This window comes from Alexandromys fortis, unplaced genomic scaffold (assembly GCF_014885135.2).
Source record: "Alexandromys fortis isolate MF-2015 unplaced genomic scaffold, M_Fortis_MF-2015_v1.1 scaffold_173, whole genome shotgun sequence".
Taxonomy (NCBI): Eukaryota; Metazoa; Chordata; class Mammalia; order Rodentia; family Cricetidae; genus Alexandromys; species Alexandromys fortis.
This window is the reverse complement of record NW_026068051.1, coordinates 3,287,358-3,315,137: the sequence shown is the minus strand read 5'-3', so window position 1 is coordinate 3,315,137 and position 27,780 is coordinate 3,287,358. Positions and strand designations below refer to the sequence as shown.

The window sequence follows — 27,780 nt, the reverse complement described above, 5'->3', positions numbered from 1 at the left end:
TGTAACACTCGCCAGGCAAGAGCATGGCCTGTTCAACTTCCAGTTCTTTGAAGGGGGAAACAGTCACTGGGCATGGGCATGGAGACACACACCTATAATCCCAGCACCTGAGAGACTGAGGCAAAAGGATTACAAGTTTGAGACTAGCCTGTGCTACACAGTAAAGACCACGTCTCCAAAGGAAAAACAGCAAATACTTCAGCTGGGCATGGTGGTGCACACCTTTAATCCCAACACTCAACAGACAGGCAGATCGCTGTGAGTTCAAGGCCAGCCTGGTCTACAGAGTTAGTTCCAGGACAGCCAAAGATAGAGAAACCATGCCTGGAAAAACCAAAACCAAACCAACCAACCAACCAACCAACCAACCAACCAACCAACCAACCAAATCCCCCAAATACCTCCCAAAGCAATCAAGCAAACAATTCCTTACTCAAAATATGGCTAGACCTTTGAGAAATTTCAGAACACAAGGCTTGAAATTTGACAGTTGCACTCATTAAAGCAACAGTAACCCTACTTCCTAAAGTCTAGTCTGCGAGATAGTTTTCTCTTCCCATTGCTATTTCCCACCATGTCTACTAATCCTCAAGCACTTATTAGCATGTAGTTGCTTCCTAGGTTTCAGTCTGTCCTACCATCCTCTAGTTCGGGACGGCCACAGCTGCCCCTTGTGTCCTAGCCAGATCTCTTGGCCGTTTTCCTTACTCCCACTGCCACCTACACACCATCCTCCATCCCTCCCTATGTCTACAGCAGTTTCCCACTTCCATCTGTCGTTTCCCCACCTCCTTTTGATTTTCATCTCTGCCTCAAAAGCCCTCTTCTCCTAGGAGGCTTTCCTTAATAAAGATTAAAATCCTTCACACAACAGTCACAACAGCACTGAAGTCTAATGTATGCAGAAATGGCAGACCAATGGTTAACTTTCACGGTGGGATGGAATCTGTTTATAACCAACCAGTGTTGTTGGTGGTGACAAAATGCATTTTCTAAGAATGCCTACTAAAGAAAGGAAACCATGTCCACAAGTTATCCTTTCTTTTTATTTATTTTGTTTTTGTTTTTGTTTTTCGAGACAGGGTTTCTCTGTGGCTTTGGAGCCTGTCCTGGCACTAGCTCTGTAGACCAGGCTGGTCTCGAACTCACTGAGACCCACCTGCCTCTGCCTCCCAAGTGCTGGGATTAAAGGCGTGCGCCACCATCGCCCGGCTTATCCTTTCTTTTTAATTAAAAATTTTTTCAAATATCTTGTTCATTATTTCTCCTCCTTCAACTACCCAATATCATGCCAACCTCTGTACCCACCCAATTTCATGTTCTCTTCTTCCTTTCAAAAAAAAAAAAAGAAAAACAGTAAGACAAAAAGTTGTCCTTTTTAAAGAAAGGAAGTTGTTGGACTACTCTCGGATCTAGTGTTCTTCTCTGTCCAGCAGAAAGTTTAGCCAGTAAAAAGTGCTGGCTGCATCAGCCTGACGACCTGAGTTTGATCCTTAAAGCTCACAGTGGGAGGAAAGAACTGACACAGGAGAGTGGTTGTCTGACCCCACATGCACCGTGTGACACAGCCATGCCGCCTGTCCTGCCCATTATCAATGTTTAAAAACATACCGTTCTCTCATTCTCTAGATACCCATTAGCAAGCTGCAAACACATTTGTATTAGTTACAAGTCTGAGCACGCACTCCCAGCAAAACACTGGATCCTTACTGGTGTCTGAATGTTAAAGGAGAGAGAATTAGCTACTGGAGGTGACCTGTGCAGACGCTAAAGTTAAGCCCACCTGCAGACATGAGATAACCACGACTGGGAGTTTGGCTTCTTATTTTGCTGAAGGCTTGAGGACCATGTTTCAGATGTGGTGGACCTACTCATCCTCACAGCTAATGAGTCTCCATATGAAGTGGCTTTACCTGTGTTTGAAAACCAGCTTTTATTGCAGGCTAGCCATTTGCCACTGAAAGATTAGGGTTCAGGTCTCAACTGAAGCAAAGCTGGGTGAGTTGCATCATCTCTATCCTCATGGGCCTAGTATTTTGAAAACCCAGGGTAACAAGGTGAGACCAGGACACAGGACACACGTGTAAGCAGAGACAGTGCAGCATGATGAGGCGGGCATCCAACAACCCAAGTGTGCTTTTAGTTACCAGAATATCTGACACACCCACAAATTAAATAGAAAAACATTTTAATCCATTAATTCTAAAAATAACAGAGACATTTTATATCCGGTGCCACCTCCTCAAGAGTCTACTGCAGATCAGACAGCCAGACTGCAAAGTACAAAGCCAGACATTAAAGTTAAAAATGCAGCCTGAGACAGACCATCATGGGGGAGATTTTCCACCTCTTCAGCTCATAAATTAAGATGTCAGCTTAAAAAAAAAAAATCCTTGAAAGAAAAGGCTTTCCTGTGCTTTAAAAACCCTCTTCTTCATTTAAAATCTGTCTGCAAGATGGGAAGCCAGAGTCAGAGAGCTCCGCTCTCAAGTGCAAGGATCCGCACTGGACCCCTGGGATGAAATGCTGTGGTTTGGTTCTACTTTCACCAAAGCCAGGATGTGAGGTACTATGGTGCTAGGAATGCATGCCCACTCGTGTTTAAGAATAACTCGGCAAGCACACACTCTGCATCACTACCCCACAACAGGAGCACTCTATAGCAGGGCAGAGAAGAAAGAAATCGATGCACTTGGAGTCCCTGTGTCTTCCTTCTTTTCACAATAAGAATCCAACTCAAACACAAGTCTCCAGAATGTGTACACTGTCCTGTGACCCGCCACGTTCCAAACTTCTGTTTTGCATTGTCAGGCAGAGAGAGAGAGACTCAGGCTTTAGTGATGTATCCTTCTCGGATGAGGAAGTCATAGATTTTCCGGGTTTTGTTCACATCTATCTTGATGAGCGCCCGTGCCTGTGCCAGTCTCAAGCCTCCTTGCTTGTTACACTCATTCAACAGAGCAGACTTATACTCTAAATAGGCTCCAGGTACCAGCCTCACCACCTGACAGAGCTGTAAGACACGACAAATTTAATCAATGTTAACATCTGTCATTCTCACAATTTAATCCAGAAGGTATGGCAACCCCAAAAGAAAAAAAGGGGGTGGGGCTGGAGAGATGGTTGGGCAGATAAAGGCATTTGCCACCAAGACTTGACAATTTAAGTTTGATCCCTGGGACCAACGTGGTGAAAAGAGAAAACCAATTTTCTTTCTTTCTTTCTTTCTTTTTTTTTTTTGTTTTTCGAGACAGGGTTTCTCTGTGGCTTTGGTGCCTGTCCTGGAACTAGCTCTGTAGACCAGGCTGGTCTCGAACTCACAGAGATCCGCCTGCCTCTGCCTCCCGAGTGCTGGGATTAAAGGCGTGCGCCACCACCGCCCGGCTCTTTCTTTCTTTCTTTCTTTCTTTCTTTCTTTCTTTCTTTCTTTCTTTCTTTCTTTCTTTCTTTCCTTTCTTTCTTTCTTTCTTTCTTTCTTTCTTTCTTTTGGTTTTGTTTTTTCGAGACAGGGTTTCTCTGTAGCTTTGGAGCCTCTCCAGGAACTAGCTCTTGTAGACCAGATTGGCCTCAAACTCACAAAGATCCACCTGCCTCTGCCTCCCAAGCTGGGATTAAAGGCTTGCGCCACCACTTCCTGGCAAGAAAAGCAACTTCTTCAAATTGTCTCCTGACCTCCACAACATACTGTGGCACACATATGCCCTTCCCTTCACTCCACACACCCAAAATAAAATGTATTTGAAAAAAAGTGACATCAGCCTCCAACTATTTATGGGAGCTGTTGAGTGGCTGGGCCACATTCCACTTCCTCTCTTCTCTGGAGACAGACATTCAGGAAGAAAAAGGCAGATGTGACATCAGCCAGGAGAGCCTTCAGCAAGTGAAGGCTGGCTCAAGGATCTAGTTCAGACAGAGAGCAAATACACGTCCCTGAGGAGGGTTAAATATCTGGAGTTGTTGCTCAGCATCATATCGACATAGTCAGGGAAATAACCCAGAGTACAGCAGGGCATTGAGGGGTGGTGGGATCTCAGGGGCCTGGATTCCTAAGTGGAAATCACACTGTTGCCACTGGCAGAAGAGAGCAGCCTCTGGTTTTTACATCTCCTACCACCTGCCATTGTCAGCACCGAGTAGTCTGAGTCCAGCATATGGGTAAGCAGTGAAAAGATGTATGGAATTCCAGACCATCAATACACAACACTGAGAAACTGGTCTGTGACTTTCTTCAACACACACTTCTTTCTACCCCAAAAGAAATGGCTATTTCTTTCTGATGAATAAAAGGCTAATACAGGTCCCTGCACTGTGACTTCCTAAGTGCCTGACGTGAGCGGATGCTATGAACCAACTGATGGGGGACAAACACTGGGAACTGCAAAGGAATAAGAAGAGTTCCTCTTTTGTGATTTTGGTTTGATTTTTCTGAGACAGGGTCTCCTGTAGCCTCTGAACGCACTAGATAGCTGACAGCTGTGGATGTGCCTAAACCCCCATCCTCTTGCCTCCACCTCCCAAGTGTTGGGAATACAGGAGAGTACCACCCAAGCAGACTTTCATTTGTTTTGAGATAGCCTTTTCACTGTATGTCCTAGGCCGACATCACAGTCTCCCCCATCTCAGACTTTCAAGTGCTAAAATTAGAGATCTGTAACCATACCTAACTAGATGTGCAGATTTAAATGCTAGAAACAGACAAAAGCAACACAGAGACAGGTCAGTGATTACAATGGCAAAGAAGGTCATGGTACTTTTTAAAATCAATGTGTTGTAGGAGTGTGTGTGTGTGTGTGTGTGTGTGTGTGTGTGTGTGTGTGTACGTCCGTGCATACATCTGGGAAGCAGAGGCAAGCAAATCTCTGTTGAGTCTGAGGCAAGCAGCACTACACAGGGATTTAGTTCCAGGCCAGACAGTGTTAGAGAGTGAGACGCCGCCTCAAAAGTAAAAATAATATGCAACTACACGACACTGGATTATTTTCCTTATGCTTATCAACATTCCATGGAAACAATTATAAAAACATTCTAAGTTAGCCGGGCGATGGTGGTGCACCTTTAATCCCAGCACTCGGGAGGCAGAGGCAGGCGAATCTCTGTGAGTTCGAGACCAGCCTGGTCTACAGAGCTAGTTCCAGAACAGGCTCCAAAGCCACAGAGAAACCCTGTCTCGAAAAACAAAAACAAAACAAAACAAAACAAAATATCAAAACAACAACAACAACAAAAAACATTCTAAGTGATGGTTATATTGCTGGAATAAGTGCAGAACTGCTCAAACAACCATTCTAATAGAAAAGTCCTATTTTCATATAAAATGTAAAAGCTACTTTAGGCCTGCAAAAAGTTTCACTTACATAAAGCATCAAGTGGAGCGTCTGCCACGTAAATGCTCAGTAAGTGACAGCTGCTGCTGCTGCTATTTAACTGACACTGGTGTATGCACCTCCCTTAAAAAGGGGAAAGGTAGCTTCGAGACGAAAGAAGTTAGCTCGTTAGCTCCTCGACTTCTCAGACAAGAACAGTGCATGCTAGACAAGTACAGTAAAATAGGTTTGATGTTGTAATGAATTTTAATGATAACTCAATGAATTAATCAGCCCCTCTTTCCTTTCCTCTGGTTCCCCTCCCTTTTATTACCTCCTTTTCTTTTTCATTGAGTTTCTCTGTACCAGGGAGGCCGGTGAGGTTCAAGGGTGGTGCACATCGTCTTCCTATAGACACAGATGCAAAAGAATAAATACTTCACAGAGGTACAACTGTTCAAGTATAAAACAGAAAGCCTAACCCACTCCCTTAGGCTGGTTTAGTTAGCTCCTTGGTCACTGTGGTGGTCTGATTGAGAACAGCCCCCATAGGCTGATATTTAGATGATTTAAATGCTTGGTCCCCAATTGGTGGGACTATTTGGGAAGGATTAGGTGGTGTGGCCTTGCCAGAGGTGTGGGGGGCATTCCCAGAGTGCGCTCTGCTTCCCGACCACAGATCAGGACGACAGCCCTCAGCTGTTCCTGCTGCCATCCCTTTCACACCTTTGCTCTGGATCACAGACTCTAACTCTTTGCAACCATAAACCCAATTAAATGCTTTCACTTAGAAGTTGCCTTGGCCAAGGTGTTTTACCAGAGCAATAGAAAAGTAACTAATACAGTCACCCAACATTCCATTTGAAAATAAAAATAACAATCCGTGTGCTCTTTGTTCTGTTGATTTACAAATATGGTCATGCACACCTTAATATCAACGATCACTCAGCACAGTGGAGGAACCTTTCTGATAGGAGACTCTAAACTCTGGAGCCCAGATGCTCATACAGTGTAGAAGTTATATTCTGTGTGTCTGGACAGCTGACGAATAGAAACAGGTATCCTGCAGGAGATTCACCACTCTCCAGCAGGACAAGGCAAACATGGTAATTAACCAAGTACTATGTACCTTCAGATCAAAGGTGGAGTCAGGCCAACAAAGCTCTGCTTGTTTACTCTGCTTTGAAAAGAAGTGACGTTTAACTGAAAGATCCACACTAGAATAACAAGCTGAATATCATATTTGCTGTATGGCAAAGCAAGGACCAATGTTAACTTCGTATCTGAGAAGAAACCCATACACAGGAGGCAGCACCAGACTTGCCAGGTCAGCCTATAAAGATGAACGCACAAGAGCTTCTTCCTTTAATGGATGACGACGATCAGTGTGTGTGGTGCACAGGCCACAGATGAGAAGGTCGGACAACAACTGTGTGGTCTCAGTGCCCTCCTTCTGGCCTAGCTTTGCCAGGGTTCCAGAGATTTCCAGCCTTACCACCTTTACCTTCTGGGCCATCTCGCTTGCCCCTAGTTTTATTCTGAACAGATGCTTGGGATGAGTGCTCGGTTGGGGATGGATGGAATGGGTTAAGTTTTATGGGGACTGCCACTGGGATGGGACAGAAGGAAGAAAGGACTGCTCAAGTTGTTCTGGGAAACCTGATTCCTGAGGACATCAAAAGTGCTAAGAAATGAAGGCTTAAAATGGAGATAAGAGGCTGGAAAGATAGTTCACTTGTTGAGAGCACTGACTGTCCTTCCAGAGATCCTGAGTTCAATTTCCAGCACCCACACAGTGCCTCACAACCATCTATAATAGGATCAGATGCCTCTGCTAGCAGGCAGAGCACTCATACATAAACTGTAAAAAATAAAATAAAATAAAATAAACAAAAACTAAGAAAAAAGAAATGGAGATAAAATCATGTGCTATCTCACAAGTCTCCCAAGGCTAGGCTACAACCTGGAATGCTGGGCTCCCAATCTTTCACTGCCTGAAGGGCAAGTCAGACATAGAGGCTCGGGAGCCAGGAATCTCAACATCAACACAAAGACAGAGAAGGAAGGCTATGAGGAAATGGTGAGCTGCACAATTGTTTTAAATAGCCAGTAACAAGTTTTTTAATTTCTGTGCTTAGCAAGGGGAGGTTTGAAATAATAAGCATGCAAAGGCCGGGCGGTGGTGGTGCACACCTTTAAATCCGGCACTTGGGAAGCAGAGGCAGGTGAATCTTAGCGAGTTCGAGGCTGGCCTGGTCTACAAAGGGAGTTCCAGGACAGCCAGGGCTGTTACATAGAGAAACCCTGTCTTGAAAAACAAAAACAAAACAAAACAAAAAAAGCTTACAAAATTAAATCTGGAGTCCACTGTCTTGGTGACTCCTTAAAGGCTGTCTTTCCTTTCAAGTATGGAATAATGAGGGTCTGGAAACACCCTTAGAGGTTAAAAACACTTGCTGCTCTTGCAAAAAAAAAAAAAAAAAAAGTTCTGCTTCCAGCACTTAATTAGGCAGCTCACAACTGTCTGCACCTCCAGTTCCAGAAGAGCCAATGCCCTCTTCAGGCATCGCATACATGTGATACACACATATAACTCAGGCACATAGACATGTGATACACACATATAACTCAGGCACATAGACATAAATCTTTAAACAAAAAAGAATTACTTAAAACAAAGGAAAACAATTATCCACCAAATGCCCATATCTGAGCACTATTAGATCTGGAGTATATAGAGACTTTTGTTCAAGATGAGGTTTCACTATCTAGTCCAGATTAGACCCAACCTTCCCATCCTCCTGACTCAGCCTCCCTAGTACTAGGATTACAGGTGTATGCCATCATAGCTAGCATACTGAGAGAATTTCAAGGTTTGTTGTTACGACTGCACCATGTTATACCACTGTGCTTCTTCTGGTTGTGGTCTGGATTAGGAGAAATGCTGTCATATGAGGCGGGGATGAATGGCGATCAGGACAATTGACAAAAGCACCACAACTGTGGCTCAGTAACTTCATTATGTTATCTCCCTAAATACTAAGTCAAAAGCAACAGGCACCAAGAATCATCACACTGCATTGGCTTGTCTTGCTCTGACAGTTAATTTCAAAATGGGACAGACTCAAAATAGGTAAAGCTCAGAAGCATAGATTCCTTAAGCTTCTGGTCACAAGAAATCCTTGAGTTTCTGGCAAGTGCCCTGCTGCTCACGTCAAATCCATAGCTCTTCACGTAGCACTTCTAAAGCACACTGCCACACTGCCACAGGTCCCGACTGTAAACACCAGTAAAAGAGCACCCTTCTGAGTCCTGCTTGCGACAAGGGCTATCTGACCACGAAGTCTGAAAGCACGCTGGTGTGCACGAGCCATTCCAACAGTTGATTACCATCACTCCACCAAAGAACCATGCTCTACAGGAGAGCAGCTTTGTCACACAACCCTTGAGATGTAAATGCCAGTCCACACTTGCTCTGGGCTGGGGAACAGCTAAGTGCTAGAAGGTGCACATGTCCAGTATGTGAGAGGCCCTGGCTTCAATCTCCAGTGCTGGAAAAGAAAAGAAGAGAAAAGACACACAATCCATAAAACCCCTGGTGATAGCCTGAGAAGTCATTACCTGAGTTTGAAGCCATCAGAACAGAAGGACTCAGCCCAGAATCACTAAAACAAAGAAAAGGAATTTAAATTTAGGTCTTATCAAAGGCAATTTCTAAAACCCCTCATAGGACTGGGAGCATTTATCAGGAAGATCATCCAAGAATAGCTGTGGTGAGACTGCATGACACTTCAGAGGTCATCTCACTGTACAGGAAAGAGAAAAACTTCCCTCACCTTTGCTAAGGGCTCTTAACAGAGGACAGCACCAAAGCCATTTGCAGGAAAGGAAATTTTAACAAAAACCACACCAGCATCTAGGTGGGTACAGACATGGGTGAGAGTGGAGTTGAGACAGGATTTCATTGTGTCTCCTCCACTGGCCTGGACCTCAGCAGGACTCCCTCCCCGTCCCCCTCCAGAGCACTGCAATTACAGGTGTGTGCCACCACAACCCGTTTCAGAGACACTTTTTTTTTTTTTTTTTTAAATAAGAACAAAATAGGAACAGAGAATTACATAAAACTAGTTATGTTTCTTTTTGGGGGAATAAGGTAGGGGGTTTTAAGACAGGGTTTCTATGTATAGCCTTGGCTTTCCTAGAATTCACTTTATAGACCAGGCTGGCCTTGAACTCACAAGTGCCAAGACTGCCCACTCTAGTTTGTTTCTTTCTTTCTTTTATTTATTTATTTTGTATGCGGTGAACTGTCTGTGAGTATGCCTGTAGGCCAGAAGAAGGCTTAAGATCTCATTACAGATGGTTGTGAGCAACCATGTGGTTGTTGGGAATTGAACTCAGGACCTCTGGAAGAACAGGCAGTGCTCTTAACCACTGAGCCATCTCTCCAGCCCCCGACTAGTTTCTTTTTTTTTTCTTTTTTTCTTTTTTTTGTTTTTGTTTTTTTGAGACAGGGTTTCTTGGTGGCTTTGGAGCCTGTCCTGGAACTAGCTCTTGTAGACCAGACTGGCGTCGAACTCACAGAGATCCTCCTGCTTCTGCCCCACAAGTGCTGGGATTAAAGGCGTGCACAACCACCGCCTGGCCCCCCACTAGTTTCTTATGTCTGCCAATTCTATACTGTTTCTCGATGGACTTACTACAGCCAGGCGGTAGTGGCACACGTCTTTAATCCCAGCACTGGAGAGGCAGAGGCAGGGGGATCTCTATGAGTTTGAGGCCACTTTGGCCTATAAGAACTAGTTCCAGGACAGGCTCCAAAGCTACAGAGAAACCCTGTCTCAAAAAACTAAAATCCTCCCCTCCCCTGATTCCTTACTACTCTAACACCCAGAATACCCACCAAAGTGTCTAAAGATACATGTAAAGCCCAAGAATGCCAGAAGGGGTGCTTCCTTCAGCCTGCCCCAACTACATACATGTCAGCCTGCCGGCGGAGCCACTGCTGACATGCGCTGCTGTCCTGGATGTACTGGAGAACTTCTGAGAGCATGGTACGTTTAAGGCGCTCCTCCTCTCTAGTCTTCTTCAGGTGATCGTATGTCCTGGCACCTGTAGGGGCAGAAGACACCTGACTCCAAGGAAAATACAGCAGAGTCAAAGGGTCTTCTAACTGAGCTTAACCAACATTGCCACTTCAAGTTTCCTTTGCAAAACTGTTCTCATAACTTTTCCCAGGAGTCAATGAATGTCTGAGTCTGAAATATGTCATACTTGGTTCTACTTTTCCTATTTGTGGTGGTTCTACTTTTTCCATTTGTGAGTGGATCTGACTCCGGGCTCTGAACATCTTAAGATAGTACTATACCACTAAAGTATACAATCGGCTACTTGAAGACACATATATGGACATATATTCTTCCATCAAACCCAATTCCAATTTTTGTACTACAACTTTCCTCTCTATCACATACGCACAGAAAGCAGAACTAGGCAACCAGACTGAATTATCAGAGTCCACATATGTTTCTTTTCTTTTTTTTTTTTTTTTCTAGGCAGGGTTTCTCTGTGGTTTTGAGCCTGTCCTGGAACTAGCTCTTGTAGACCAGGCTGGTCTTGAACTCACAGAGATCTGCCTGCCTCTGCCTCCCAAGTGCTGGGATTAAAGGCGTGCGCCACCACCACCCGGCCATATGTTTCTTATGTAACAGAAGGGTTACCTAGTGTCTTCTATACATCAATAAAGTTATACAGATTTCAGACTACCATACCAGTGGCTCTAACCAATTCTTTTGTTGTTATTTTTCTTTTCTTTTCTTGGTTTGTCCTTCCTTCCTTCCTTCCTCCCTCCCTCCCTTCCTTCCTTCCTTCCTTCCTTTTTTTTTTTTTCCGAGACAGGGTTCCTCTGTAGCATTGGAGCCTATCCTGGAACTAGCTCTTGTAGACCAGGCTGGCCTCGAACTCACAGAGATCCGCCTCTCAGGTCTATGCTGCCTAGTCAGAGCCTTTCCTTACAACCTGGCTCTTCTATTAACTAGCTCTTTAATCTCTTTTTTTCTTTCTTCCCCCTGAGACATAGTTTCTCTATGTAGCTTTGTAGACCAGGCTACCCTTGAACTCACAGATAACCACCTGCCTCTGCCTCTCGTGTGCTGATTAAAGGCATGAGCCACCACTGACTGGCTCTTTAATCTCTTTAAGGTTTGATTAATTCATTAAATAGAAGTGATGATATCTCTTAAGCGTGTCCTGTTATCCAATGATTTGAAAGTAAAATGTATTCCATAGACCTGGTACATGTTAAATGATAGATATTTACCACTATTAAAAAAGTGTACCAGCACCTTAAGTAAACTGGATGTAAGCACCTTGGCCTCAGTAAAAGTCTGGTAAATAAAAAATGATTATATGCATAAATAAAATTTAAAAGACTGAGGTTAAAATCTGGAACGTAAGGATCACACACACCACTCTACCTCATTCTCATGTTTGTTTGTGTCTGTAGACAGCCTCACTCTGTAGTCCAGGCTGGCCTAGAATATGCTAAACAGACTTGGCTGGCCCCAAACTCAAGTCATCTTCCTGCCTCTACCTCTCCAGTGCTGGGACCAAAAATGTGAGTTACCATGCCAGGCTAAGATTTTTTTTTAAGAGCCACAGCAGACTCCTATTTTAAAGCACTGTTTCTTTTTGCTGTGTGCCATAACTTTTATTCTGTCCTGATAAGCTATTGATATTTATAGGAACTGAACAGATGAAACTTTACTAGGAAGTCTGTAAACTCAACTGAAAAGTTATTTTTTTTAAGTTTTCAAGACCTCAGAGATTCACTTTGTACGTGCAAGTCACATCGGAAGCATACTTACTACAAAAATTGGTAATGCCTGCTGTCCTATATTCTTGGAGTCTCTTGATTTCCCTCCGGAGTTCAAATTCCACTGTTTCCCCAGGAGAACAAAGGAGAAAAATTGTTAAAACAAATTAATGTCAGAGAGCGGCTGGGTGTGTTTCAGCAGTCTGCCATATGTAAAAGGTGGGGTCACTTCATCTCAGGATACATTTTACTTTGAACATCTCATCAGAAATGCCTCCCACGCCTTTAATCCCAGCAATCCTAAGTGGTGGGAGGCAGAGGCAGGAGGATCTCTGTTAGTCTGAGGCCAGCCTGGTCTACAGAGCGAGTCCCAGGACAGCCAAGACTACACAGAGAAACCATATCTTGAAAAACCAAAAATAAATAAATAAGCTAATTAAAAAAAAATGCAGCTAAAATGCAGCATCCCTGTTCTGTGCTAGCACTTCTACTCACCCATCCACGCTCTCTGATGCAGTTTGTCTGTGGAGGAGACCCTGCTGCATGGTTAGGACAAAGCTTTGCTCAAGCCCTGGTTTCTTTTTAGCCTTTTCCTATAGGGACTAAAGAGCGCTGCATTTTCTATGAGCCACAAATGCTGCTAAGCACACAGCTCAGACCGCACTGTTGGGTATTCTGTGACAGAGCAGTCCAAGCTGGGTGCTTTTCCAACACGTGCTGAAGGAAAGCCATGCACAGGGTGACACATAAGCCAGGAATGATATAAAGTAGGACAGGAAGCAAAGGATAAGTCACTAGATACCAACCACACAAAGAATGACAACCAAACAAGGTGTTTCCTGAGGACAACCAACCTGGCTCAGGTAAATGCCTGTGATTCTTCCTAAGAAATATGTGCACCATGAGAGCAATGGTAAAGCACTTTTCAGAAAATCACAATACAACAAAAAACTTTCCAGAACTAAACTCTCTCATGAGGAGGAGAGTATAGAAATAAAACCCCAGTGCAGGCTGCCTCAAAGTCTTAGGCCTTCCTGCTTAACAACTTCAATTTTTTATAGTGGAAAATCCAATTAGAATTGGGATGAATGCTCTTGGGAATACCAGAGAAAGGCCACAGGAAGATGGAAATATTGTTTCCATGAGCCAACAACCCTGTTCCCATGACTGAAACTAATTTTAATATTAAAATATTTATAAGCGATACTATGATGTTTGGAATTGGCTTCAAAATAACCAGCTTATGGACAAGAGGGTAGGGGAGTTCCTAGTTCTTTTCAGATGAAGCTGGAAAACCACCGAAGTTGGTTCCACAGACACAGGAATTCACTGTGTTGTTCTCTCTGTAAGAGTAAAAACTGCTACACATGGTAGCACATATCTGTAAACCAGTTCTTGGAAGACAAAGGCAGGAGGACTTGCAAGTCAGTCTGAGCCTAGCTTGGATTACTCAGAAAGTTCCAGGCCAGCCCAGGCTACATACACAGCAAGACCCTGTATTAAAACAAAGATAAAAACAAACCTTTGAGATAGTTTCTTACTGAGTCTAGAGCTAGGTGCTGGCCAGCAAACCACAGTAACACCCGTTTCTACTTCCTACAAGACTACTGCGGACAAATAGAGCTTTTCATGTAAGTGTTGGGATCTAAACTTAGGTCCTCATGTTTATGCAGCAAGCACTCTTACCCACTGAGCTATTCCCCTGCCCCCCACTAAGCTTCTAATCTCCTTACACACACACACACACACACACACACACACACACACACACACACCCAAAAAACACCTACATGCATGGCTTTCAATGAACTTGTCATGTTCTACTGGTCCCACAATCCTTGCAAATCGCCTCATTGTTTCATAAAGGTCTTGGACCTCCTTGGGATACCGCCGCTCCATTACTAGAAAAAGTGAAACATAACGTCACAGAGAATGTAAGCACTCCTGAGTTTCTGGTATTTTTAAAACAAGCAGTAAAATGCAAGGACATTTTCCTACCCTCACATGACTAACATGCCCATTACAACATGCAAACAACAGCTGACAACGCAAATCACTAATCATAATTACAGCATCACAGCACCTCACAAAGGGATGCTGTTATCATAGAGATCATCTCTACTACTAAGTACTATTGATGTCCTTGCTCATGTCTTTTAATCTGCACGAGACAAGGCAGAGGACCAGGCATTGTTGTCACAAGAGAGAAGGGAATTAAAGGCAGAATCTATGTTATCAGAGAGAACTCTGGCTAAATTTCTGCTGGATTAATGGAGGAAAACAAGGAAAGCAAAGACATAAGAAACCTTCCAGCTAGTATGGAAGCATGAGCCTATAATCCCAAAATTGAGGTAGGCAGGAAGACCTTCAGAAGTCTGAGGCCAGCCCTTCTCTAGAATAGAGACTTCCAAGCCAGACAAAATGTTGTCTCAAAAAAAAACGAAAACAAAGGTCAATCAACTATGTGCATGTCATCCCGTGCGACAAGCTGATTTATTTAAGGCATTCTTCCAACTGTGAGACACCTCCAACCCCTCTGATCTTTCTACAAAAAAAAAAAAAAAAAAATGTTTTAAACATGCACGAGTGCTCTGCCTGCATGTATGCATGTGCATCACATGTGTGCCCACAGAAGTAAAAAGAGGTCATCAAATCCCCTAGAACTGGAATAATAAATAGATGGTTGTGAGCCACCATGTGGGTGCTGGGACCCAAATCCTGGCCCTCTGCAAGAGCAGCAAGCGCTCTTAATTGCTGAGCCATCTCTGTAGCCCTACAAAAATGTTTTCATAACCTGAGACCAAGGTTATGTTTAACACATAATTTTGAAACATGACTGTCTAGAAAATGATCCATTAATATTCATGCTGTAATTACTATAACAATTAATTCTTAGGCAACGCTGTTGACTATAAATGAATGGCTTTTTACTGTCACCATGAATCAGAGCTGCCTCAAATGCCTTTGGTTTCGTTTTGCTTTGCTTTCTGTACAAGGGATCAACATCACCCCAAACATGCTACACACCCCTCTGCTACTGGAGTTACCCACAAGTCCTGTGTCAGAATTTTCAAATTTTCCTAGGTAATGCTAGCTAGCATGCAATGTGGATTATGAGCACTCCCACAACAACCTGAAAGTACTCAACAGTGTGAGAAAAATTTAGATCAGAAAAAAAAATCAGCTCATACTCACATCGGAACTTTCTAAGATTGACTAATCCATGATCTCTTATAATCCTAGAATGAAAAACCACAATAATGTATGTATTAAGAGTAAGCTTCAAATTTTGCGTGTTTTATATGTTATAGTTATTACACATCCTAACTATTAAGAGGTGGAACATAGGGTCCAGAGAGTCAAGTGTCCACATGCTTCTGAATTAGCCTCTAAATGGAGAATGGCACACTGTCCTTCTCGGGGTATAGAGGACACTCACAGATGATTCAGTAACCAGTGACAAATGCTGAAAAATATGTGCTTGTCAAGATGATTGAGAAGGAAATCTGTCCATATCCTGAGACTAATCTACACAATTTATTGAAATGATAATTAACAAGAGTCATTTAAGGGAAACTACTGGCCTTGAAAGGACACACTGATGCACATTAAGCATTTATAACCATACATTTACATACTTTGAAGCCACTTGAAATAAATATAGATTAAACATGCTTAAATGGGAGAGTATTATAAAACATAACATTTAACAGCAACTCTTAACAACCGAATTCTGCAAGATCACATGGTAAGCTACAAGTGGAGTTTTTTCTTCTAATTTTTTATTCATTTTATACACCAACCACAGTTTTCCCTCCCTTCTTTGCCCCACCAATCCACTCTTCAGAGAGGGTAAACCCTCCCATAGGGAGTCAACAAAGCCTGGCATATCGAGTTAAGTGGAGTGTTTTTGTTTGTTTTTTGAGATAGGGTTTCTCTGTGGAACAGTCCTGGCTGTCCTGGAACTCACTCTGTAGACCAGACTGACCTTTAATTTACAGAAATCTGCCGTCCTCTGCCTCCTGAATGCTGGGATTAAAGGCATACGCCATCACTCCCGGCTATGTGGAGTGTTCTTATAGATAATATGCAACTAACAGCCCAAGGGTCAGAGAAAACAGGATGGCTTTTCTATACTTACTTTTTTCGTCTTTGCCTCTCTTTTAACCTGGAATGATAGATATCCACCACAGCCATCTTCAGAGCTATAAATACAAATACACATATATAAACATAAAAATAAAAGTCAAGACAAAAGAAAAAAAACCCAACCCTGCCAAACAATTATGTTCAAGGGTTGGCTCCTGAGAGCTGGGAAAGTATGTACCACCATGCCTGGCTTACCCAAACTTTAACTATTCCATAAAAAGTATCCTAGCACATAAAATTTCTCTGTCAGTAAATAATAATTGTTATCATTATTCTGGTAGCACTGGCAACCAAACCAGACTAGACAAGTTCTATATCACTGAGTTGGACCTCCAGGATGCAGCTCAAGAGACAATGACAGGACAGCATTGATGGACAGTGTTGGCATGTTCCTAGAGTAACATCTTCAGGTGGGCAGCAGCATCTGTTTACAGTGCTTAGTTCTGCATTCTGTGATGAAAAGATGTGTTAAGCAGCTTAACCACAGTAAAGTGCACATGTCCCAACCCTTTCTAGTTTTAGTCTCAGGGAAAACAAGAAAAGGACAAGCTGGAGTCAGTACGACAGTCCTGCTCTTTCTTTCCCATCTTCAAAGTTCTTGTCTCTTTTCACTCCTCACCTCACTCCTACAAGCTCTCTGGCTCCCAGGGTCCCACGTTCCATCAGACCACACTATCTAAAGCTCTCACAATTATTTCAAGCAGCACATCCTGTTGGACATCCCTATTTACACGGCTTCCATTGCAAACTTGCATATTTTGCTTCTTTCCCATCTTAAAACTCTTAACCACAGTTAACTGCATTATAGTAATCTAGTTGTTTAAGACAGAAACCAACCTGGAACCTCTTTCCCCTCTTCCTAGATAGCCAGCTAGAGTCTTATCTAAATGTAATATTTCCCAAATGCATCTCTTTCTGTCTAATCCCATCACACAACTCAGGCATCTTGTTGTCCTGATGCCTCTTTACGGGAGAACTTTATCATACTTACTGACTACGGTCCCTGCCTTCTTCAACTCCCTCCCTCCAAATGGGACTAAGAGTATTATTATTTTTTTTAAAGATTTATTTATTTATTATGTATACAGTATTCTCAGTACTCTGCCTGCAGGCCAGAAGAGGGCACAGATCTCATTACAGGTGGTTGTGAGCCACCATGTGGTTGCTGGGAATTGAACTCAGGACCTCTGAAAGAGCAGCCGGTGCTCTTAACCGCTGAACCATCTCTCCAGCCCTAAGAGTATTATTTTACAACAAAATTTAATGGTACAGTCCATCTGCTTCTAATTCTTCAGCTACAGCCCCTACTGACAGAGGCTCAAGCTCTACACAGTATGCACGGCCTTCCACTGTCTTGTTTCCTATCCTTCCCTCTAGGCCCCTCTATACCTACCGTACTCAGAAAACCAGCTCCAGACTCCACAGCTGCTAAGAACAGATCTAAATGCAGGTGACCTGGGTCCAGAGCTAAGAAAAATAACGAAGCCATGCCTTTAATTCTCTGCACTTGGGAGGCAGAGGCAGGTGGATCTCTGAATTTGAGGGCAGCCTGGTCTACAGAGTGAGTTTCAAACAGCAAGAGAAACCCCGTCTCAGAAAAACAATGAGCCTTCCACGTGTTGACTATCTGTTAGTGGCTTTACTTTTTCTGCTGCTCCTATCCTAAATCTGGCTTATTAATAAAAAATTTAAAGTTTTTTTTAAACCCACAGGCAGTTTATAATTAGAAGACCTCTAGGGTTACAAAATAAAGACTCATTATAGCAATTCTAGAAGAAACTACAAGACATAACAGCACTATACTACTTAATAACCACCCTTCTGTTGAGTCTGAAAGCACTTTTAATTTAATGACTTTAGTACGTTCTGGAACTATCTTAAGAACTTGTTATCACCTCCTTAAGCTTTGTGTACTGTAATGTGTGTTCGGGTTTTTTTCATTACTGAATATATTCATGGAAGAAAGAACTCCCAGCATTGCAAAGCAACCTGACACACGACTTTTGAAAAACTAAAGTACATAATCCAGTGTCAGGAAATATAATCTTTAAATGAACTGGTGTGGGAGAATGGTCTGTATTCTGTCAATTATATTTTAAATAAACGCTGATTGGCCAGTAGCCAGGCAGGAAGTATAAGAGGGACAACCAGACAGGAAGTAGAGGAGGGTCAAGGAGAACAGGAGAATTCAGGGAAGAGGAAAACTTGGTCCACAGTCATTGTGACCCATCCACAGAAGAAGCAAGATGTGACTGCCCCACTGGATAAGGTATTGAGCCACATGGCTAACATGGATAAGAATAATGGGCTAATATAAGTTATAAGAGTTAATAAAAAGCCTGAGCTAATGGGCCAATCAGTTTATAACTAATGTAAAACTCTATGTAATTTCTTTGGGACTTAATGACTCTGGAAACCAGGCAGGACAGAAAACTCAGTCAACAATAAACCAGCTTTTCTTTTTAAAGTTTTTTTTTTTTTTTTTTTTTTTTTTTTTTTCCGAGACAGGGTTTCTCTGTGGCTTTGGAGCCTGTCCTGGAACTAGCTCTGTAGACCAGGCTGGTCTCGAACTCACAGGCCTGCCTCTGCCTCCCGAGTGCTGGGATTAAAGGCGTGCGCCACCATCGCCCGGCTAAACCAGCTTTTCTAGCAATGAATTTGACTGTGTACAGGAATATACATTTATCTTACAAAAGTAAGTTCATTTCAAATTAAGAGCCCAGAGCCCCTGAAATGCTGGTAATTCAAAAACACCACAATCTCATTTTTACCCCATACAGAGGTCCAAGTTCAAGATTAGCCTAGGATTGCAACGAGTCATGTTCTATTAGTTTCAGCCCCCACCCCTCCCCACAATCTTATTAGGCACAGTAACTCAGACTTCATCTGGCTGAACCTCCTACTCAAGGCCCAGCTACCTTTCCCAGCAGTAGTCTCTGAAGGTTCCTCCACAGAGACAGCTTGAAGCCCACATTTCTACTCAAACCATACTATATGGTAGGGGGGAAAAGACTAAAAGGAATTTATTTCTTTTATTGTATGAAGGTAAACAAAAAAGTCTCAAGCAATGTACAATCCTGGTAGGCTAGGGGCAAGATAATAAATTTTAGCTGGGAACAGTAGAACATACATACAATCCCAATACTTGGAAGAAGTGTTAGCGTTCCAGTCCAACCTCTATTATATGAAAACCTGTCTTAAAATGTATGCTTGTATATGTATATATGTATGTGTTTGTGTGCATATATATATATGGAGATGGGTTTTCAAACACTTTAGGTAACAAACTTGTGGTTTTTTCTTTTTTTTCTTCCCTCCTTTCTTTCTAGAGACCTTCTCACTATGAAGCCCTGGCTGGCCTAGAACTGACTAGGAAGGACCTTGTTGCCCTCGAATTCACAGAGATCTGCCTGTTTCTGCCTCCCCAATGTTGGGAACATTATAAACTTTTAAGAATAAAATCGTTCTTGATTTGGGGCTTGTTCCATGTAACTGTCCTGCTACTACAGACAATCCATACCCTGCCTCAATTTAACAGACAGGTGGTGGGCAGGCTGTGGAAGGGATACGAAAAAGGAAGAAAGCAGGTATCTTTGACATGTATATAATGACATTTCTTATGAGAATAGAAGGACTGAGAAGTAACAATTCCAAACAGAAGCGAACAAAAGTAGTAATAGTAGAAACACTTCAAGAACTCACATTTAGGTTCTTTAAATCCTTCACTTCACTTATCTATCCATTTAGATAAATTCTACAGAAAAGAAGTATCTTGGAGATCTGTGTAAATTAGGGATACTTTTGATAAGAACATTTCTGTAATTTTGTAAAACACTAACTTTACCATGTTGTTTCCCAAGCCTTGTATAGGAATGACTAAATTAAAATGAGAAAGTCTTAAGACTGTACTACAAAAAATAACCTATAAATAAATACTGTTAACCACTGGCTCTACTGCTTGATCATTTTAGTGCCACTGCTCCAGGCAACAAGGGAAGAAAAGAAATCGCAGCAATGGGAGGAGAACTGGAATTCTTTAAGAGAAAAATTAGTATTTGAAACTACCCCCTTTCCTTACAAAGCTCACTCAGCTGCAAAGATTGCAAGATCTTAACAACCTGGGAGGCACTGAACAGGATGGAAATGAGAAGGCAGGCACAGCGAGAATGAGATTCATTAGTTCACAGTCCACTCTGTGAACTGGAGCAGTTCAGAGCTCCAGGCACAAGTTGCCAGACAAACTAGCCAGAGGCCACTAAAGAGAACCACGCAGAACCTACCCACTGACATGAGGTCCTGAAATTTCAGCTCTGGGGGAAGAATAGCTGCCCTGTGATTACACTGGGGACTGATAGTTTCCAAATGGCTGGCCTTAAAATATTTCAAGAAGTGGGCAGAAGACAGAGGCAGCTCCTTCCCACTGCAATGTATTTCTAACATTGTTCAAAATAGCTAGCAACATGTTTCTGTTTTCTTGACAGAAGGCACTTACTGCTTGCTTGGCAAGAAAATCAACTGAGAGGAATGAACTGCAGAGGCCAACCAAAACCCTCACTGCACGGGCACAAACACAGACTTGTACCTCCTCAGGTAACCAAAACCCTCACTGCACAGGCACAAACACAGACCTGTAACTCAGGTAATCCTCAGAAGTAAAGCTTTATAAATTGCACCTGTAATCCCAGAATTTGGGAGGTTGAGGCAGGAGGATTAGGTTCAAGGTCATTCTCCACAGGATTCTGAGGCCAGCTTGAGCTACTTGAGACTCTGCCACAAAAAAAAAAAAAAAAAGGGAAAAGACTGAAGAGATGGCTCAGAGGTCAAGAGCGCTTGCAGAGGATTGTAGCTCAGTTCCTAGCACCCATGTCTGGTAGCTCAAAATGGCTTGTAACTAAACCAGGTGTGGTGTCACTTGTCCTTAATTCCTACCTGTGAGTCAAGACCAGCAAGTTCTACAAAGCAAGTTCCAGGACTGCTTCCAGGATATACAGAGAGACCCTGCCTCAAAATAATAAACAAACAAACAAACAAACAAATAAAAAAGGCTTGCAATTCAAGCTCCAGGGGGATCTGACACGCCTGGCATCTGTAGGTACCTGTACTCACACGCATATAAGCATGCACACATACAAACAGACATAACATGAAAGAGTAAAAATAAAGTGTTTTTGTGATAGGGTCTCTATGCAGTCCTGGATGCTCTGGAACTCACTACACAGACCAGGCAGACCTCAAACTCAGAGATCCTCCTGTCTCTGCTTCCTGACTGCTGGAATTAAAGGAGTGTGTCACCCTACCATGCATCAAATAAAGAGGTAGCTAAGCGGTGTTGCCTTTAATCCCAGCACCTGAATTTCAGGACAGTCAACACTACACAGTGAAACCCTGTCTCAAAAACAAACAAACAAAAAACCCAAATCAAAAACAAAACAAAATGAATGGCTAGGAAGAAGGCTCCAAGGGGAAGAACAACTGTTATGAAAAAGTAAGAACGTGAGACAATAATTTACAGAGCTCATGTAAAAGCTGGGCATGGCTGCATGTGTCTGTAAGAGCATACGGATGGGTCCTGGGAGCTTGCTGACTAGCCTAGCGAAAATGTGGAGTTTCAGGTTCAATGAGAGACACTGTCTCCAAAAAGTCAGGTGGAGAGTGACTGAAGAAGACACGTGACATCTTCCTCTGGCATCCTCATGAACATCATATGTACCACACACATACTCCCCACCCCCACACCAGTAAGTGCTGTTCCTTCAAAAAATAATACAATTCTATCAATGGAAGACTATGGACCTAATAGTTAAAGTCAGTTAGTAGGAAGTCAGATGCAAATTACTTAAGTTTGCATATTTTTTTGTTTTTTTTTCTGAGACAGGGTTTTTAACTTTGCATATTTATTTGAATGTAAAAAGAGAACATTATCTATTCCTACCTCTCAGTGTGGAACAGCTACACAAGACTCCAAAGTGAGCCACAGAAAAGAAACAGCAACAAAAATATTAAAAATGGAAAGACTAAATATGGTAGTGGTGACTCTTACCTTTAATCCTAGCTCTTGGAAGGTCAACACAGGAGGATGGCCATTAGCTTAGGCTACAGTATAAAACCCTAACACAAAAACAAATAAAAAATATGGCTGGAGAGATGGCCCAGAGGTTAGGAGCACTGGCTGCTCTTCCAGAGGTCCTGAGTTCAATTCTCAGCAACCACATGGTGGTTCTAATGAGATGTGGTGCCCTCTTCTGGCCTGCAGCACACATGCAGACAGAACACTGTATATATAATAAATAAATCTTAGAAAGAAAGGAAGAAAGGAAGGAAGAAAGGAGAGAGAGAGAGAGAGAGAGAGAGAGAGAGAGAGAGAGAGAGAGAGAGAGAAGCAGACAGACACAACAGGATCTCCAAGACAGCCTGGTCAACACAGCAAGTTATAAGCCAGTCAATGGCGAGTTAGACCCTGTCTGGAACAACAAGCCAGGGGAGAGAAGACAAATTGTATTAAAGTGTAACCCTGAGAAGCACTGCAAACACTGACTCAGCACATAGTGCCCAATGCCTCCAATTTGCCTGGGCTATGGAATAAAAACAAGAAGTTGATCTATCCATAAGGTTTTGGACGCTGGGACACTTAGGGGAAGGGTTATCTACGTATTTAGAGATTTTCACAGATGAATGGAGGTAAGCATCTGCCTGGAAATCAATGTCACAAGACCAGAGTGCTGAGTTAATGACTCTTCTGTGCTTCTTTCTGAATCAGTAATAGCTTAGTTCAACAAAGTAGGAGACAGCATCACTTACAAGATTGCAGAACTTCCTTATTTCCTTCAGAAATTTGCTTCACAGGACAGGCCTTTCCTGAGTCCATGCTGGGAACTTTCTGGCATACTTGGAATGCAATTAACTATCCCTCTTATTGTATCCCATGCCTCAGTAATGGACCACAAAGCCAATTTGATTGGACAAATTCCATGAATCAATGTGAATCTTAAGGTGACACAAAGAAAGAGCTTATTGGCATAAGACCACATTCCTTCCAGCAGTTCTGAGTGAGGGAGCCTAAAAGGAATGTTGCTAATGCCCGGTCACATTAAGAGTACAATGGAATGGCATAACACCACCAATCCGCATTGCACACCATCATTCATCGTAAACATGTCCACCCTGACTCCCTGACTAATCAGTGTCACTCACTCTTTACCGATATGGAACACAGAACAGCAGGCAGAACTTCAAGGATTTGCCTAAGATCCCACAATGACTCAGAAGCAAGCCCAAGCTTGAATCAATGTCCTGATTCTCACCAATCTGTGCTGTTGAAATCTGCTGGCCTGTCACCTGGGTACACTGTCCCTTTAAGAGACAAGCTGCATCCACTCCCAACCTTGGCTCCTCTTTAGCCAAGGAAAACAGGATCTCCCAACTTCTCTCCAGTTCTCTCTCTCTCCTCCTCTCCACTTCCCCCTTTTCTCCCCTTTCCCTCCACAACCCACTAAATAAACTCTATACCCAAACTGTCTCGGCAGGGCATGGCTTATCTATCTGTCTGTCTCCAGCCAAGGACTCAAGTGGAACCAGTCCCCCACCCCACCTCTTTATAAATGATAACATGTGCCCCCTCCCCCCATGTGTGCTAGGTATGCTTAAAAGCTCCTTCTTGTTCCTTCATGAGCTCCTGGAACCCCTCACTTGGTGCTCTAGGAGATGGCTGGGGATAACACGTACCAGTCATACTCATGCTGCCAGAGAAGCTACTGTAAGAGTTTGGAGTCATAAAGAAGTCATCTTTATGGTGCTGCCAGGAAGGCACCTCTGTGGATCTCCAGGGCTTCTGAAATAGTTTCTTTAAAAAAGCACCTATTTGTATATTGTTGGAAGGCCTTGCTGTTCAGAAATCACAGTCTATCATGGCCTGGTAACTTTTTCCAAAGCTTGAAGACATGGGAACTCTCTCCCTAGGAGATTTTCTGCTCGTATCTGGAAAATGTCCCTAGGCCTAGAGGACTAACCTTATCTGAACGCTGTCTCTAAGCCTGGATGCCTGATTTATCTTTAACATGACCCTTGGCATGTTCCCTGCTAGAAGCCTCCCCACTACACATATGGTAACTAAGACTTGTGCAAGGAGCTTTGCTACAAGACCCTGCTGTCATGTATGAAGAATTATGATATGACCGTGTCACATAATACAAATTAGGGTTTGTTCCCAGGGTCCCCAATCGTATATATTTCCTATATTCTGGAATAAAGCTGAGCTGATTCACCGAAGTCATCCTCCAGAGGGCTTTCTCGGTCAGATCTACAGTCGTCGGATACCAGTTCCCCAATTCTGCTCTCTCTACCCTCATGAGCCAATGCACCAACAATCTCAAGGAAGAGGAGCAACCACAGTGTATCATACAGTTCACAGCACTCAATCTCCAGTGTGGGGAAAAGGTTATGCACGCCAGTCATTGCAATACTCAGGAGTTCAAGAGGGTAAGTTCAACAACTTAGCCACAAGATTTTGTTTTGCTTTTTGCAGTGTCTGAATCTAATCCAGGGCCTAGGGTACAGTCTACCACTGAGCCATGTCACCAGCCCAACCACTAAGCTCTGAATTCACTAAGGGCAGAGGACATGCCTTATTAGTCCTTATACCCCAGCATTCAGCACAACAGTGTCATCAGTACTTGTATTGAATAAGCATCTGAAAAAATAAACATTACCATGTAAGATGTCTGAGTCATCTTCAACAAAATCAATGTCTCTTAAGTCCCATTCTGCATAATTGTCAAATTCCTGTTAAAGGGGAAAAAACCATCCAAACCCATCAGTTTTTTTGTTTTGGTTTTTCGAGATAAGGTTTCCCTGTATAACAGTTCTAGCTGTCCTGGAACTAGCTCTTGTAGACCAGGCTGGCCTTGAACTCACAGGAATTCACCCGCCTCTGCCTCCGGAGTGCTGGGATTAAAGGCATGCACCTCTACAGCCTGGCATAAACCGAGTAATATCTTTAAATAGCCATGCTACAGAGGCAAAGAGAAAAGTCTTGAGCCAGTATTTGCTAAGCACTAAATTGGATAAAAGACACTGCTCTAAGGGAAAAACTACAGGAAAAATCTAAGAGACTTTCAGACAGTAATCAAAATAAAGAGCTAGGATAGCACAATATTAGGAACAAAGCCAAGTCTATTATTTAAAAAATGTTTAATAGTCTGTTCATTCCAAAGAGAATCATTGATTTAGGCCTCCAAGTATTCTGGTAATAAAGTTGCCTGCATTAATTCATTTTCTTTTTAATCACCTTTTGAGGGAACTGTTTAGTCCTAATATCGCTTATACACTACAATAAGATCAGTTCAGGGAAGAGGGTGACTATGGGGTAGCTCTGCACTACCTACCACCTGTCATAAACAAAAGGCTCAACTGAGTATGACAAGCTGGGCTTTAGTTTAACACCCCATCTCCAAGGGTACTGCAGATGATATCAGGTAGCAAATTAGTTATTTTTTTTCTTTCTGGTTTTGTTTGAGACAGAGTTGCTTATGTATAGCCCTGGCTATCCTGGAACTCACTCCATAGACCAGACTGGTCTTGAATTCAGAGATCTGCCTGCATCTGCCTCCTGAGTGCTGGGATTAAAGGTATGCGCCACTACCACCTGACTGCAAATTAAATTCTTATGACTACTTCCACATTTGTTTTTAATTCTATGGCTAAATGAGGAAAATAGTTTTAATGAAATTGTTTTAATGGACACGTGTATACATACAATGCAGGACTCAGCAACCACTACTCAGTCCACTGCCTACTTGGAAAATAAACTTTTATTGGAACACAGACATACCCGTTTGTTTATATATTATCTATTTTCCTTTTCTTTCTTTTCTTTTCTTTTCTTTTCTTAGACAGGCTCTCACTACACAACCCAGGCTTATCTAAAACTCAAATGCTTCTATGCTATTTTTGCACAATTACAGCAAAGTTTGGTTGCAACAAAAAATTAGTTATTTAAAAATCTTAAAATGTAACCTGGCCCTGATACAGCAAAACCTTGAAAACCCCTCTGTGACAACTGCAGAAATTTCACACCTACAAGGTTAGTGGGAGCAATACTATGCATCCTGGAAGGCTGGTTCCCCCTTAAAATTGCCACTGTTCCACAGGTGCTCACAAGGAAAGGAAGGAGCAAAATGTTGACTCCACAGGCTTTGAAATGTATCCCTCTAGTAAGAGATAATAACTTCATCAGAAACAAAAGTAAGTTTTTCCTTATTGTATGCTAAAAACAAGTTTTTGTTACCTCAATGAAATCTGCCCGAGCTGGCATGTATCCTGCCATGTCCCGAGATAGCAAAGAGTCAAAGGCGGGCCGGGGAGGGTCATCTGCAGCTGGAAGAAACAACGGGATTTTCTTAATAGATAAAACACTGACACAAAAACATCAAGCAAATATCTTTATGTATAGTCTGGACTTAGAAATAAAAAACAAACTGTTGCCCAATATTTGTTTACGCTGTGAAGATGTGTCTTTGCCAAGGTGCCTTCTGACTGGTTTAATCAAGAGCTGAATAACTGAGCTGGAGAGATGGCTCAGAGGTTAAGAGCATTGCCTCCTCTTCCAAAGGTCCCAAGTTCAATTCCCAGCAACCACATGGTGGCTCACAACCATCTGTAATGAGGTCTGGTGCCCTCTTCTGGCCTTCAGACATATACACAGAATATTGCATACATAATAAATAAATAAATAAATAAATAAATATTAAAAAAAGTATGAATTTAACAACAAAAGAGCTGAATAACCAATATCTAGGCAGAAGGAGGTTGGGGGGCTTCAGGGCACAGAGAAGACTCTGTGAAGAAAGGCAGAGTCCCCAGCCAGATAGATACTGGGAAGAAACAGGAGGTGCAAAATGGAAGAGCAGTAATGCCACGTGGCAGAACATAGATTAATATAGTTACAACAGCTAGTTGAGACAAACCTAAGCTAAAGGCCAAGCTTTCATAATTAATAACAAGTTTCTGTGTCATTATTTGTGAGCTGGGGACCAGTGAAAAAGCTTGCTACACCAACAAGCTCCCACCCTACACCCACAAAAAACAAACAACAAAAGCAAAACAGTTTCTCAGGGTATGATGGCATATGCCTGCAATCCTAGTACCTGAGAGACAGAAGCAAAGGATCAGATGAAGGTTACATTCAGCTACATAATGAGTTCAAGGTCAAAATATATGAAAGTAGGCATCACTATGTAGCTGAGAGTGGCCTCAAACTCTTATAATTCATTTGCCTCAGCCTGCTGAGTACGGGGTTACAGGTGTGTGGTACCACATCCCACTCTGAAACAGATTTCTTTGAGAAAAAGGATCTAAGAGAATAAATTCAAAAGTTTTATAAAGAGCAAAAAGGTAATCATTAAAAAAAAAAAAACTAAATTTTTCTGCCTTTTTTTTTTTTTTGAGATAGGGTCTTCTCTCTATGTAACCCAGACTGTTATGGAACTCTCTATGTGGACCAGGCTGGCTTTGAACTCA

At 42.5% G+C, this 27,780-nt stretch overlaps 1 protein-coding gene across 2 annotated transcripts in view; it reads right to left on the bottom strand.

Moving 5' to 3' along the window:
• Positions 1-2,171: 2,171 nt before the first annotated feature.
• Tada2a (transcriptional adaptor 2A) overlaps positions 2,172-27,780 on the bottom strand; it is a 48,340-nt gene continuing 22,731 nt past the window's right edge. For both annotated transcript variants that reach the window (XM_050119585.1, XM_050119584.1), the window contains exons 7-16: positions 26,549-26,637; positions 24,972-25,044; positions 16,259-16,322; positions 15,313-15,356; positions 13,908-14,018; positions 12,170-12,241; positions 10,283-10,415; positions 8,925-8,968; positions 5,638-5,711; positions 2,172-3,013 (exon numbers count right to left, since the gene is read on the bottom strand). In XM_050119585.1, coding sequence (XP_049975542.1) covers positions 2,828-3,013; positions 5,638-5,711; positions 8,925-8,968; positions 10,283-10,415; positions 12,170-12,241; positions 13,908-14,018; positions 15,313-15,356; positions 16,259-16,322; positions 24,972-25,044; positions 26,549-26,637 — 890 coding nt within the window. In that variant the 3' untranslated portion in view covers positions 2,172-2,827. The remainder of the gene's footprint in view (positions 3,014-5,637; positions 5,712-8,924; positions 8,969-10,282; positions 10,416-12,169; positions 12,242-13,907; positions 14,019-15,312; positions 15,357-16,258; positions 16,323-24,971; positions 25,045-26,548; positions 26,638-27,780) is intronic.